Here is a 15000-nt window from a genome sequence, read left to right as displayed (position 1 = left end):
CGTGACTGCATTATCATTTTGGTTGTGACATTTACAGTAAATCTGACTGAACAGAGGTCTGTGTGTGTGTGTGTGTGTGTGTGTGTGTGTGTGTGTGTGTGTGTGTGTGTGTGTGTGTGTGTGTGTGTGTGTGTGTGTGTGTGTGTGTGCGGAAGGGATGGGGGGATGTTCATGTGTACCCGTGTGTACGATGTGGCTCTTTGCAGTAACACAGTAAAAAATGTGGCTCTTAGTCTCTGACTGGTTGGCCACCCCTGGGTTAGACGCAAACACATACCTGGAACACACAGACAGGCAGAGAGACAGACAGGTTAGACAGACAGACAGACAGACAGGTTAGACAGATAGACAGACAGACAGACAGACAGACAGGTTAGACGCAAACACATACCTGGAACACACAACAATACATTAATACACACACACACACACACACACACACACACACACACACCCATTAAGACAGACAGATAGACAGACACCCATACAGACAGACAGACAGACAGACAGACACACAGACAGACAGACAGACATACAGACAGACAGACAGACACACAGACAGACACACAGACAAACAGACAGACAGACAGACAGACACCCATACAGACACACAGACAGACAGACAGACAGACACACAGACAGACACACAGACACACAGACAGACACACAGACACACAGACAAACACATAACTGGAAGAACAATACACACATTAGGAAATAACAGTAATCCTTTAATTCCTGTAAGTAAAAATGTGCTGTGTAGCTTAATACTTGGAGCATGTTGGTGAAAAAGGCCTTCAGATTGTGATTGTGTGTGTGTGTCTGTCTGGCTGTGTGTCTGTGGCTGTGTGTGGCTGTGTGTGTGTTTGTGTGTGTGTGTCTGTGGCTGTGTGTGTGTGTGTGTGTGTTTGTGTGTGTGTGTCTGTCTGGCTGTGTGTCTGTGGCTGTGTGTGGCTGTGTGTGTGTGTGTGTGTGTGTGTGTGTGTGTGTGTGTGTGTGTGTGTGTGTGTGTGTGTGTGTGTGTGTGTGTGTCTGTGGCTGTGTGTGGCTGTGTGTGCATGTGGCTGTGTGTGCGCGTGGCTGTGGGGCTGTGTGTGTGTATCTGTGTGTGTGTGTTTGTGTTTGTGTAGCTGTGTGTGCATGTGGCTGTGGGGCTGTGTGTGTCTGTCTGTATCTGTGTGTGTGTGTTTGTGTAGCTGTGTGTGCATGTGGATGTGTGTGTGTCTGGCTGGCTCTGTGTGTGTGTGTGTGTGTGTGTGTGTGTAGCAGCACCAATGCCTGTTTGACCCTATTCAGCTTGATCCCACCAGAGGGCGGTGTCTGCATGTGTATCAGACAACACACACACACACACACACACACACACACACACACACACACACACACACACACACACACACACACACACACACACACACACACACACACACACACACACACACACACACACACACACACACACACACACACACACACACAACTGGACTAGTTCATTCTTAGCAGATAAAGGGTTAGGGGATGGACAGACAGACAGACAGACAGACAGACAGACAGACAGACAGGGTATTTACCTGTCTGAGTAGACCAGGGGTCCCCAAACTATTGGCCCACGGCCGATTTTAAAAATATAATGTAATATGGCGCTTTTAATTTTTAAATAATTTAAATGCACTCATTATATTACAGAGAAATATGTCCCATAAAAGAAAATGAGCAACAAGCCCATCCCAGAGGACCCTGCATAATATTTTATTTTAAATTAATATTATTATGGAAAATCCATGTGTCCTTCTCCAATAGCTTCTAATTCATCCGACACAGTGTCTCCATTTTTTTTCATACACAATTCTTCAGATTTAGCCTCTTAATTTTCCTCTCAAAGTGCACCAGATTCATGCATTTCACTTTAAAAACTTTAAAAAATCTCCCGGGGGGGGGCATACCCCCGGACCCTCCTAGGAGGGTCGGGACCTCGGCTGGATACTATTTTCAACCAGCTGGACATTAGACGCAAAGGCAGAAAACACTGGGTGTATCATTGGCATATAAACAAGAGGGGGAATGTGTCTGTTTAATGTGCAAGGAAAGTGTTGCCGTGAAGAAGGATTACAATTTACGAAGACACTATGAAACTAAACATCAGAGCAGCTACATGTCCTGATAAATGTGTTATTTTTGCAAAGTGGCCCGGCCCTTCGTAGATTTTTCTGTATGTGGCCCTCAGTGAAAAAAGTTTGGGGACCCCTGATGTAGACTGACTGACTGACAGACAGACAGACAGACAGACAGACAGACAGACAGACAGACAGACAGACAGACAGACAGACAGACAGACAGACAGACAGACAGACAGACAGACAGACAGACAGACAGACAGACAGACAGGGTATTTACCTGTCTGAGTAAACAGAGCGCTCGTAGAACTGGACAGGATTTTCTTTCTCCAGAAGTTTGGCCGGAGGAGACTGGAGCTGAGAGCGTACTCTGCTGAGACACGCATAACTCTGAGAGAGAGAGAGAGAGAGAGAGGGGGAGGGGGAGAGAGAGGGGGGGGAGAGAGGGGGAGGGGGAGAGAAAGGGGGGGGGAGGGAGGGGGAGAGAGAGGGGGCGGGAGGGAGGGGGAGAGAGAGGGGGGGAGGGGGAGAGAGAGGGGGGGAGGGAGGAGAGGGAGAGAGAGAGAGAGACAGACAGACAGGAGAGAGAGAGAGACAGACAGACAGGAGAAAGACAGACAAACAGATAGAGAGAGAGAGAGAGATAGAGAGAGAGAGAGACATGTTAATATAAGTGTTAAATCGCTCTTTATTCATACAGTGATCACTTACATAAAATGAGCGTTTCATAAAGCCGATCTCTCAGTCAGCTGCTCTGCATGTAATCGGCAAATAAACTTATTGGAGGATCCCGATATTTTTATCCAATCACAAGAGAGAACGCTACAAACCGACACCCGTCTCACTCATATATAGTATATACACTCCATGGTCTCACTGCCGGTGCACGCCAGAGCAACAGATGGGTGAATGTTTATGCGCCTACAATGGCGGAGCAGGTAAAAATCCTTCCCAATGTCTGTTTTGATGGTTTTTATCATGTTTTATCACACTTATGGATCTGAGATGATGCTAGATAACTCGCTGCTTGAAGACCGCAGTGCATTAAAGTGCGTATTGGAAGTTAGATGCTGCAGTGAAGAATCATATAGGACAAACATTCTAGTATACTATTTTAATATTTGGTTTTATAAATCTATACTAGAAGTGGCCTCTGGAGCCGTTTTTGTGATACAATTTTACTACCGCACCTCAAAAACAGTTTTCGAATGTGACGTAGCAAGGGGTCGACGAACATACTAATCCATAGACTAGCTTGGTGCGAAACAATGGTAATAGGAGGGAGATTGAGTTATGGTGAGAGGAAAATCAGTGGAGTTTCGGTCTGGAGAGTGACTGGCATTAGCTAGAGTTAATGTTAGCTTATGACAGAATGCTGTCCATATTTCAACACTTAACAGTCAATCACTTTACAAGTATAAGGTTATGAAGCTGCATGACGTAACTCCACATTACCTCTTGCATCACTACTGGAACGAGCGAGCGAGAGACAGAGAGAGCAAGCGAGCGAGCTAAAACAGAAATTACGACATTTACCTCATACACCTTTTGTTTGATAGGTGCCTGTGTGGGAAAGCCAATGAGCTCAGCTGAGCAGAGCATGTGCTGCAGGGACGTGGATACCTTCTGGGCTCGGGTGGAGACGCTAAACCCCAGACCAGACATAACATAGGCTACTTGACTCAGTATCCAGGTTTACTTTTGAGCCCCTTAGTGCTCCAGATAGCATACCTGAGCTTCAGACAGGAGCATGGCCCTCTGCAGGCCAGCAGACACGAGTATGTCAATCAGTATAACCCATAACAGAAACTACTTTCTCCAATTAATTATTCCACACCTTGCAGCTAATGTGTCCACAGGAATTGTCCGATTTTGTTCTACAATTAGAATATAAGCCTGAGGGCCAAAGTAAAGTAAATGAAGTACATCTTGATGCAGAGTATTGATAAATCCGACCAACTTAACATTTAGAAGAGTCTTCTAAATATTATGTTGGTTGGATTGATCAATTTAAACTTGTAAGCAAGTATTTTAGTAGACCAACATGTGTATGATTGAAAATCAATATTTCTAGACGCAGAACAGCAGAAAGGATACATTACAATTGAATTGGAATACTTCTGTTTTTCCATTTTCCATGTGATCACTACTTGTAAATAATATATAGATTATCAGGCTTAACAGTGGATATTGTGTGCCTGTCCCCAGGCACTTCTGCTATACAGCTTACCTTATATTGTGTCCAGAAGAACCGGGTATATACAAAGCTTCATATTAATCATTTCATTGATAAATTAATCACAACCACAATGTGTCACACCATATAACATTTTATGCAGTTTAAAACGTATATATTTTGAACACATGCTTTATAAATTATAAGGGTCTTCATGCTGCAAAAGCAAGACTAATAAATGTCACGTACCTATACAAATGTTTAATGTATTTTATATTTATGAATTACAGTTATTACATCAAAGCACGATAAGTAAACATGTAAAGTAAGAGCTTACCAATAAATCACAAATGTATACAGCTTTTTAAAATATATGTTTGGTTTAACGTATATATGGTCAAAATGGAAGATTAACCAATTTAAAATGAGAATGCACTCATAATAGCATACCTCCCAGTATAGCTGTTTAATCCTCATGTTTTATTAAGAGAAAATGTTAAATTTTGTATCTGGCTCTAGATAAAACTACCCCCAATCCTCAGGTGTTTCCAGAACAAGACTTTATTACAAAACACAAAACTAAACAAGTAACCGTATCCTTGGTCTGTGGCTCAATTCTTTACCAAATTTAGTCAAAATCTATCTTAGCTTTTTGAGATGTCTAACAAACAAACATGACTGAGTACGTCACCTATTTGACTGTAATCAACAAGATTATGAATTGAGTACTGATCTGACTTTGTCTAGACTTATAATAATCACTATCTGAAAACGGGAAACCAAATTGTGTGCTTGAGTTGTGTGAAGCTGTGACTGCCAGGCGAGTCCCAGGCTGCTCCATCTTCAGAGATCTTCTCACAGGTTCTGGAAAGGCAGCAGGTGCACGGTGCAGTGAAGAACCAGCTCTGCTCTCTCCTAGAGTCTTTAGTTATGTGGAGTCTGTCCCTCTCAGAGAGTCCCCCAGGGCCAAGGTGCTAGGGGACGGACATTATGTAAGAATCCGTTTAGTGATATTATAGTATGAACATGATGGATAATATTTAGGGACTGACTGAAGCTGCTCACTGTAGCTGCGATGGCTTGACAGGGTGGCAGTGTCACATTCTAGCTTCCTCTCATCTGCCATAATGTTTGAAATGCAGGACAGCCAAGTTGAGTCTGTGGAAAAGCAAATTGTGTAGATCAGAAGTTGAACATATAAGTTATCCCAGGCAAGTACATACAGCATGTAAACATTTTAAACCCTAATTTACTGTGTGAAGTGCTGAGACAACGCTGCCATAATGTGGAAGAAAATTAACATTAGCTAATAAAATGCCAGAGTAGGAAAATACAATACATGTAGGTTTGGGTTGATTCAGATCACAAAGTTAAACACGAATGCAGTATTATAACAGCCATGTATTTAATTCTCTTCATGGGGGTTATCCTCTTGTTAGTCATTTGAAAACGCTTTGTAGATGTTTTTTCGGGCTCAACGAGCAGATATAAATGATTATTAGGCCTACATGATGGAGCTGCTGCACAATTTAACACATGTTTATAACATAGTTTTCTCATCTGCATCATGGGCAGCTTATCTACGGGTCTGTCTTCAGAAACATGTCAACATGTATGTTGCGTGCAGGGGGAATACGTGCTCACATTTATTTATTTGGATCTTGATTAGCCACTACAAAGGCAGCAAATGCTCTATAGGGTCAACACATGCTAACATTACATCCTGATGTAAAACTAGTATGATATGAAGGTGCTAATGTCCCAGCAAAGTAGACATACAGCCACAGCGTGTCTGATTTTTATTTTAGCATCACGAGTAGCCTATATCAATATATTTTGCTGACTCAATGTCCCCGGCTAGCGCCAGTATTGTTTAAACTGATTAACGGAAGGAGTCATTGGTCAGCCTTCGTATTTGAGGTTAATAGTTAATTATAATCATGTAAAATATTGCATTATGCCTTATAAAATGGCCCATCTTACAAAAAAGGATGCCAACCAACATTAGCCGTTTTGACCTGTTAGCTAGTGGGTTAGCTAGTATGCTGCCTAACAATAAATGACCACACGTTGCTTTTCATCATTGAAATTATTATGCCGACTACATGGGAGTTTAAAAACATTCGCTAACAAGACTTACAGTTCATAGTTTCCGTGGGTTTAAATATCTGACGGCCCCGTGTCCTAGTAGGTCTGTGTCCGTGTCCGTGACCATCGGTCCAGCGTCGGCCGCAGCTCCGCACGATGAAGCAGCTCAGCTGTTTATTAAACCACCGCAGGCCCTGGTGTTGTTATCCTGAACTTTACCGTGTCGCCCACACATAAGCCTCCTGTCTAAAATGATCGGGAAACCACCGTGTGTTTCGTGAGGGAGGCGGCGGCGCCAGAGATGTAGTTCCGTCTCTTCACGTGTAAACATACCAAGGCTCAAAGCTAGCTAGCTAGCGCCGCTTATTTTCTGTCACAGAAACCGTGGACTACATTTATTCTAAGGCTGGAGTACACTATACTTCCCCTTTACTGTAATGTAAAATACAATGCAATGTAAAACTACAGAAAAAATACGAGCACACTAAGTGACACATCTTCAACTCACTACGACCTACTACTGCCTGCACGTAGATGCATTCCCGTTTGGTCAGCGTCCCCTTGCTACGTAATATGACGCGTTTGACGTAGGGGGTTAAAAAAAAAGAACTTTGTAGGAGCTTAGCTCAAAACAGCCACTTTGATCTCGGAATCAACATTCTTGTGTTTTGAAAAACAAAAAAAGTCCTGCATATTATTTTTCAATGGGGATGTCCATAATAGATTATGTATACATCTAGGAATATTTTTAACTTCCAATACGCACTTTAATGTGGTGACGTAGGGACGAGGGAGGGGACTGCTAACTGCAGTAACTGATAGGAAGTTAGCTAAAAGAACCATTCTGCTTACAGCTCCTTTAAGGTGCAGTGTGTAATATGACATCATCAAGAAAGTTCTACAAAGTTCTAGAATGCAACACTCCCTGGGTAACCCCAACCCTTTAGAATAATAACAGAAGCTACAGTGGCCTTCAAGGACAAGAACAATTCTAAATTCTAAACAATGCACCTGATGACATTCCAAAAACATGGATTCCTCCATAACACTTGCCTGCTCAATGTACAAAATATAATATTAATATTTGTAATTCTCCGCTCAGGAGGATAATTCAGATTATTGGCAGAGGTGATTTCACACCAATGAGGACATATTTATGAATGAGGATCAGGGCTGTACAGTGCGACAGTTTTGATCGCATTTGCTACTGAAATTGATCACGTGCGATGATGAATACAACTCCAATCGCACTCGTGCTAGTGTTGCCACCCGTCCCGTTTTTCCCAGAATTGTTCTCTTTTTTTCACCAGCTGTGACCCGTTTTTTGGGGAAAATGCCAAAACCTCATTTGATTTCCTTCCTTCGTTCAGTAGTTAAGGCCGTCTCACACGGGCCGAGGAGTTTGTTGCGCCCGCTATTGCATCGGAGAGGCGGGCGGGCAGGGGCGGTCTTAACGATCTCGGGGCCCGTTTCAAGACCCTGTGTGGGGCCCCACACTTTTTTTTTTTTTTTTTTTTAATAATAAATAATGCTTGTGCATGCTGCCCGCGAAAATAAAAAAGATTGTGGAAACCAGTTGGTTCATAGACGGATTATGAGATAATGGGCCCAGACTCTTTGTACCGTTTTAAAGTTAAATGCATCAGAGCAGAGGAACATTTTAATCAAATCTTGAGCTGCAGAAGGAACATTATTTTTCTTAAACAGGCACTCTTTACTCTGCAACTGTGAAAACAGTACAGTAGATTGGTCTGCAGACTCATGTTATATGATGGAGGGGCCCATTGCAACATATACAGGGTGGAAAGCTACTTTTCATGAACAGTATAGAATTTACACATATCAAGCTTATTCCTGTTTGTGTGTGGGGGGCTTAGCTGTCCCTCATGAAGCCCCTTAGACAGAGCTAATAATGCTTTTGTTTTGCACTTGCTTTTCTATTTGTCACCTAGTTGGGGCCATGATGATTTATTTCCTTATATTTAGGCTATTCCTTGTTGGACCCTGTTATTGACATGAGTGACTGAGCTCTTTGACAATGCAACATTTAAAGTTACTATCAGTATTTCTGGCTTAGGCCCCCCGCCCCGAGCCCTTGGGCCCCTGGGCATGGTTGCATGCAATATTATTCTCAAAGTGCACCAGATTGATGAATTTTACTTTAAAAGGTTGCATTTTTTTCTTCCGGGGCCCCCCTACAAGGTCCAGGGTCCCCACCCACCTCAGTCTCCCTATTTAGCCTATACTGTAAAAAGCACTGTAGGTGTGTATGGTTATTATAGGTCATTACACTGGTCAGTCTGAACTGGTAGCCTAATAATGGCCGAGCCCTCCGCCCCAAACATTCAAGTGTCCCTTTTTTTCCTAAATCCAAGGTGGCAACCCTAACTAGTGCGACAGCCTGCCAAATTGCAATTGGCAGGTTAGATTATTTTGTCTAAATTGCAATCAGTGCACCCCTATTAATTTTTCTACAATTATTACTGCACACACTAGGAAATAATATTAATTGAGAATCTCAAATGAGACCAAGATGACATGCTCAAAGGTAATTAGAGCGAAATGCAAGGGTTAAGGTTATGCAAGTTTTCGATCATACTTTGTGTGCTACCAAATTTATTTTTGTGCTACTGATTTTTTTTGCTTGCTAGCACCAGTGCTACCACTTTAAAAAATAAGCGTACAGCCCTGATGAGGATATTGATTTTAGCTAATGAATTACTTAAAGCGTTACACAGTGCCCCTTTAAAGCGTTACACAGTGTCCCTTTAAAGCGTTACACAGTGCCCCTTTAAGTTACTGCCGTGTGCTTTAAACTGAATAAAGACATTTGATTACCTGGAAGGTGTAGGACCAGCGGGCCGGTTTACTGTACAACATCTGGAGAAGGTTACCACCAGACTTCTGAGAGGAAGACAGCTCCTACAGACACACAGACAGACATGCAGACAGACAGACAGACAGACAGACAGACAGACAGACAGACAGACGGACAGACAGACAGACAGACAGACAGACAGACAGACAGACAGACAGACAGACAGACACGCAGACAGGCAGGCAGACAGACAGACAGACAGACAGACACACAGGCACGCAGGTGAGACCGAGATTTTACAAGCTTGTAATACTTGGTGGTTTTCCCCAAATGAGTATTTGAATATCACTCAGAACTAGGAGGAATGACCTGTTACCTACCAGGAGCAACACACACTTTAAAACAGAATACAAAATCAGTGTGTGTGTGTTCACTGCCTGTTTATTACAGTGTGAGGTGATACTGTCAGGTGTGTGTGTGTGTAGGTGATACTGTCAGGTGTGTATCTACCTGGTAAACGTCCTCAGTGTCATTGTGCACGTTGCACCATTTCCCGATGGGCTCCGGGATCAGCTCCCAGTTCTCTGAGCTCGACTGGAGCAAGCGCACAAAGGTCGACTTACCGGCAGCTACACACACACACACACACACACACACACACACACACACACACACACACACACACACACACACACACACACACACACACACACACACAGAGGGAGAGAGACACACACACACACACACACAGAAGGAGAGAGACACACACACACACACACAGAGGGAGAGAGAGACAGACACACACACACACACAGAAGGAGAGAGACACACACACACACACACACACACACACACACACACACACACACAGAGGGAGAGAGACACACACACACACACACACACAGAAGGAGAGAGACACACACACACACACACAGAGGGAGAGAGAGACAGACACACACACACACACAGAAGGAGAGAGACACACACACACACACACACACACAGAGGGAGAGAGAGACACACACACAGGGAGAGAGAGACACACACACACACAGGGAGAGAGACACAGAGAGAGAGAGAGAGAGAGAGAGAGAGAGACACACACAGAGGGAGAGAGAGACACACACAGGGAGAGACACGCACACACAGAGGGAGAGAGACACACACGGACAGAGAGAGAGAGACACACACACACACGGAGGGAGAGACAGAGGCACACACACACACACACACACAGGGAGAGAGAGACACACACGGACAGAGAGAGAGAGACAGTATTGTTTAGGTCTAGTGTTATTATTGATAAACGGTTTGATCTGGCGCCAATCAGCTGAACCATGGCGGGAAACTGTTCCCATAACAACACACTGACATGTTGAACTGTTTGATCAATTATTAAACTTAAATAACACACACACGCACACACACGGGAGGGAGAGAGATAGACAGACAGACAGAGACAGACAGAGAGAGAGAGAGAGACAGAGAGACAGACAGACAGAGAGAGAGAGAGACAGACAGACAGAGAGAGAGAATATTAAACTCACCGATATTTCCCTCAATGGAAATCTTCTTCTCTCTCCTCACAGCGCGCGCTCTCTTCGGTGGAGTCGCCATGTTAACACTAGATAGAGAAACAAAGAGTCGCTATGTTAACACTAGACAGTAAACAAAGAGTCGCCATGTTAACACTAGACAGAGAAACAACAACCAAGAGTTTATAAAGTTTAAAACGAAGGAAAATACGAACAAAGAAGCCTGCTGTGCGCGAGGAGACGAACCAGAGAAACATACTGTCCGCGAGGAGACGAACCACGAACCCGCCTCTGTGTGAAATGTTCTGTATTAATAAACTTGCCTGATGTCAGCTGTCCACCCGTTCGGCTTTATAAAGTATCTCTGGTGTTTATAAAGTATATCTGGTGTTTATAAAGTATATCTGGTGCCTTTACAGAGCCTAGGCTGAGTATAAACACTATCTATTGTTTAAAGTTTAAAACAGTCTGTCCGCGAGGAGACACAACACTGCTGAGCGCGCGCTGCCTTCAGCTGTTAAAAAATCCCGCGCGCTGGCTGGCACACTTCCACTTCCGCTTCCGGGGGCGGGACTAAGCAGAGATATTTAATACTAACCGTTTTTTCTTCTTTCTTTAAAATGAATTAATTTATAATACCGTTGGAATAGAAACCATGACAACAGATCTCGGTTCACATACTAGGAACAGTATCTTAGTATAACTTACAACACTGAGCCGATATCCACCGCAACAGTAGATGGCGGCAAACACTTCTACAGTTGGTTTGCAGCAGTCCGCCATTTAAAAAAAACACGAAGAAGAAGCCTTGGCCTCCCGCGCATGCGCAGTCTGAGTCTGTGTTGCTGATAGAAAATCATCATGGCTGCCGTTCCCATAGACCTGGAGCTGAAGAAGGTAAAAATACACTTTTACTCTCGTTTCTTCACCTTTGCGCTTTTCCCGCTTCGCTCTGTTCACTCACACGTCATCACCATGTGTGTGACGCGCTGTCTGAGAGGCTGTGACGTCAGCAGGCCAGTTTATAAACGTTATAGCCCGTTAGCGGCACGAGGCCATCGATCACCGATCGGTTTGATATGCGGCTCTGTGACTGGCTGTCAGGTGTCCATGGTAACAACAGGTGTGTTTGATCCATCGTTTGTTTATCTGATCAATATTCTGATTATCGGTTAAACTCACTCTGAACACACACACACTCACACACACACACACACACACACACACACACACACACACACACACACACGCCTTTGCACACGTTCCTCCCTCTCACCGCCAGCGGGCGCTACGTCATAACACAAGCCATGTGAGGTCACAACCACAACACTTCTCCTCTGCATGTTGAGGGTTCTGTGAACTGGGTGTGTCAACAAAGGGGCGCCATAGCCAGCAACATGCCCGTTTACTGAGCCTTTGTTTTGTTCACATTCACCCATTCACACACACATTCACACACCGATAGCAGCAGCAGCTACCACGCAGGGTGCAAGCTAACTATCAGGAGACATTTAGGGTTCAGTGTCTCTTTGCCCAGGGACACTTGGACATGTGGCGGGGAGACGGGGGATCCAACCAGCGACCCTGTAACCCAGTGGACGACCGCCTTACACACTTAGAAACAGAGCCTAGGCTGTGTATATTAACCCTCTCAATCTCCCCCCAGGCCTTTACAGAGCCTAGGCTGTGTATATTAACCCTCTCAATCTCCCCCCAGGCCTTTACAGAGCCTAGGCTGTGTATAAACACTAGATAACATGTCTCTCTCTCTGTATTAACCCTATGTCTCTCTCTCTCTCTCTTTCTCTCTGTATTAACCCTATGTCTCTCTCTCTCTCTCTCCCCCCCCCCCCCTCCAGGCCTTTGGGTCTCTGCAGGTTAGATAACATGTCTCTCCCCCCCCCCTCTCTCTCTCCCCCCCCCTCCCCAGGCCTTTACAGAGCCTAGGCTGTGTATTAACCCTATGTCTCTCTCTCCCCCCCCCCCCCCCTCCAGGCGTTTGGCTCTCTGCAGGTGAAGATGATTGACACCCAGCAGAAGGTGAAGCTAGCTGACCTGCAGATAGAGCAGCTAACGCGCGTCCAGAAGCACGCTAAGCTAACGCACAGCGAGATCACTACTCTGCCCGGCAACACACGCATGTACGAGGGAGTGGGACGCATGTGAGTACCGTGTGTGTGTGTGTGTGTGTGTGTGTGTGTGCGTCTGTCTCTCTCTCTGACTGTGTGTGTGCGTCTGTCTCTCTCTCTGACTGTGTGTGTGTGTGTGTCTCTCTCTCTGACTGTGTTTGTGCTAGGGCTGGGCGATTAATTGAAATTCAATTTCGATTAGGATTTTGTCTTCCCTCGATCATGAAAACAAGATAATCGTAATAAAACGATCATTGTGTCGCACGCCGTGTCTTGTGGTAAATGCAGCGCACCCTTCTGTGGCCGCCCTGCCCCGCCCCCACCCCGCTCTGCCCCGCCCCCGCCCCCAGCGAACCCTTCTGTGGCCGCTCTGCCCCGCCCCCAGCGAACCCTTCTGTGTGCGCTCTGCCCCGCCCCCAGCGAACCCTTCTGTGTGCGCTCTGCCCCGCCCCCGCCCCCAGCGAACCCTTCTGTGTGCGCTCTGCCCCGCTCCGCCCGAACACTTTCTCTTTCAGCGGTCGCAGTGCAATGGTTTATTCAGCATAAAGTGAAAGTACTCGCCCAAGACTGATGTTAAATCGAAACACAAACGTCTTGCGCGAGGGAAATAGCAGGTTGCCGGTTGAAACTCCGTGGCGGTGGGTAACGGTGTCATTCACAGTGACACCTCGCCAGTGTGAGCCGCCGCACAGAAAAGCCCTGTGGCTTTACGGCTAAAATGAACCGGGGATATCCTGCCCGTTAACGTTGTTGATGTGGAAGGCTTCCGCGATCGGATTGCATTTCTTGAGCCTGGATACACAGAGCCATGTCGCCAAACTGACAGCGCGACTAGAGAAAATATACAGTGATCCGCCTCCCTCCGTTAGTTTCAGTCTACAGCCGAACACATTACAACAACCACCACGGACATAGTTTAAATAAAGCCTCTTGTTTTATCATCATTAGGGCTTTGATGCAAATTCTGAAGTCTGAATATTACGGTGGCAGCTGCTGTGCAACCTGCACTGTAAGAAAAGTCAATGAGTTGATCTGTTTGTAGATTCATCCCTCCTCAACGTGCAAATAAATGAGTTGTTCACAATCACATCCCTAGTAGAATATTAATGTTACTCTTAGATTGGAAGGTTTCACTGATTATCTATTTAGGGAGGCTTTAGTTGTAGGCTATGTTTGAGGAGCACATTTGGGAGTTTAATTTATGTAATGTTGAAAGAATTTACAGAATTTTCATGTTGGTGCATCTCTACAGCGAATAATCCTCTTTAATAACGTGATTACAATATCATTCAAAATAATCGTGATGATCATTTTTGCCATAATCGAACAGCCCTAGTGTGTGTGTGTGTGTCTCTCTGACTGTGTGTGTGTGTGTGTGTGTGTGTGTGTGTGTGTGTGTCTCTCTGACTGTGTGTGTGTGTGTGTGTGTGTGTGTGTGTGTGTGTGTGTGTGTGTGTGTGTGTGTGTGTTTGTGTCATATCAGAACTATGCCATATAAGAAGCCTATTAAAAAACACTGAATTTGAGTGAGTGTGTGTGTATATAAATGCGTACGTGTGTGTCTGTGTTAATTTTGTGTGTGTGTGTGTGTTAATTGTGTGTGTGTTCCAGGTTCATTCTCCAGTCTAAAGAAGACATCAACAATCAGCTGACAGACAAACAGAAAACAGCTGACGAGAAGATCAGAGAACTGGAGGTAAATATAAACTAAGTGTGTTTCAGTCTGTGTGTGTGTGTGTGTGTGTGTGTCTGTGTGTGTGTGTGTGTGTGTGTGTGTGTGTGTGTGTGTGTGTGTGTGTGTGTGTGTGTCTGTGTGTGTGTGTGTGTGTGTGTGTGTGTGTCTGTGTGTGTGTGTCTGTGTGTGTGTGTGTGTGTGTGTGTGTGTGTGTGTGTGTGTGTCTGTGTGTGTGTGTCTGTGTGTGTGTCTGTGTGTGTGTGTGTGTGTGTGTGTCTGTGTGTGTGTGTGTCTGTGTGTGTGTCTGTGTGTGTGTGTGTGTGTGTGTGTGTGTCTGTGTGTGTGTGTCTGTGTGTGTGTCTGTGTGTCTGTGTGTGTGTGTGTGTGTGTGTCTGTGTGTGTGTGTGTGTGTGTGTCTGTGTGTGTGTGTGTGTGTGTGTGTGTGTCCATGCTCTGACTGACAGT

General features: G+C 44.9%; 2 protein-coding genes across 5 annotated transcripts in view; one reads left to right on the top strand and one right to left on the bottom strand.

Annotated features, from left to right (window-relative positions):
* LOC307261075 (deoxycytidine kinase 2-like) overlaps nt 1-11233 on the bottom strand; it is a 16920-nt gene extending 5687 nt beyond the window's left edge. Inside the window, exons 1-6 of one of the 3 annotated variants that reach the window (XM_080041514.1) lie at nt 11134-11220; nt 11055-11093; nt 10744-10820; nt 9707-9825; nt 9217-9300; nt 2395-2504 (exon numbers count right to left, since the gene is read on the bottom strand). In XM_080041514.1, the coding sequence (XP_079897640.1) occupies nt 2395-2504; nt 9217-9300; nt 9707-9825; nt 10744-10813 (383 nt within the window). In that variant the 5' untranslated portion in view covers nt 10814-10820; nt 11055-11093; nt 11134-11220. Of the gene's footprint in view, nt 1-2394; nt 2505-9216; nt 9301-9706; nt 9826-10743; nt 10821-10946 lie in introns of all 3 variants that reach the window. The other 2 variants (XM_080041513.1, XM_080041515.1) reach the window with 2 other exon arrangements.
* Nucleotides 11234-11570: 337 nt separating this feature from the next.
* The window catches only part of pfdn1 (prefoldin subunit 1), a 6690-nt gene continuing 3260 nt past the window's right edge, over nt 11571-15000 (top strand). Inside the window, exons 1-4 of one of the 2 annotated variants that reach the window (XM_080041743.1) lie at nt 11573-11628; nt 12591-12608; nt 12745-12893; nt 14472-14556. In XM_080041743.1, the coding sequence (XP_079897869.1) occupies nt 11593-11628; nt 12591-12608; nt 12745-12893; nt 14472-14556 (288 nt within the window). In that variant the 5' untranslated portion in view covers nt 11573-11592. Of the gene's footprint in view, nt 11629-12590; nt 12609-12726; nt 12894-14471; nt 14557-15000 lie in introns of both variants that reach the window. The other variant, XM_080041742.1, reaches the window with a different exon arrangement.

This window comes from Ammodytes marinus (genome assembly GCF_949987685.1).
Source record: "Ammodytes marinus genome assembly, chromosome: 14".
NCBI classification, from domain to species: Eukaryota; Metazoa; Chordata; class Actinopteri; order Uranoscopiformes; family Ammodytidae; genus Ammodytes; species Ammodytes marinus.
The sequence above is the reverse complement of the archived record's forward strand: the minus strand, read 5'-3'. Positions and strand labels throughout refer to the sequence as shown.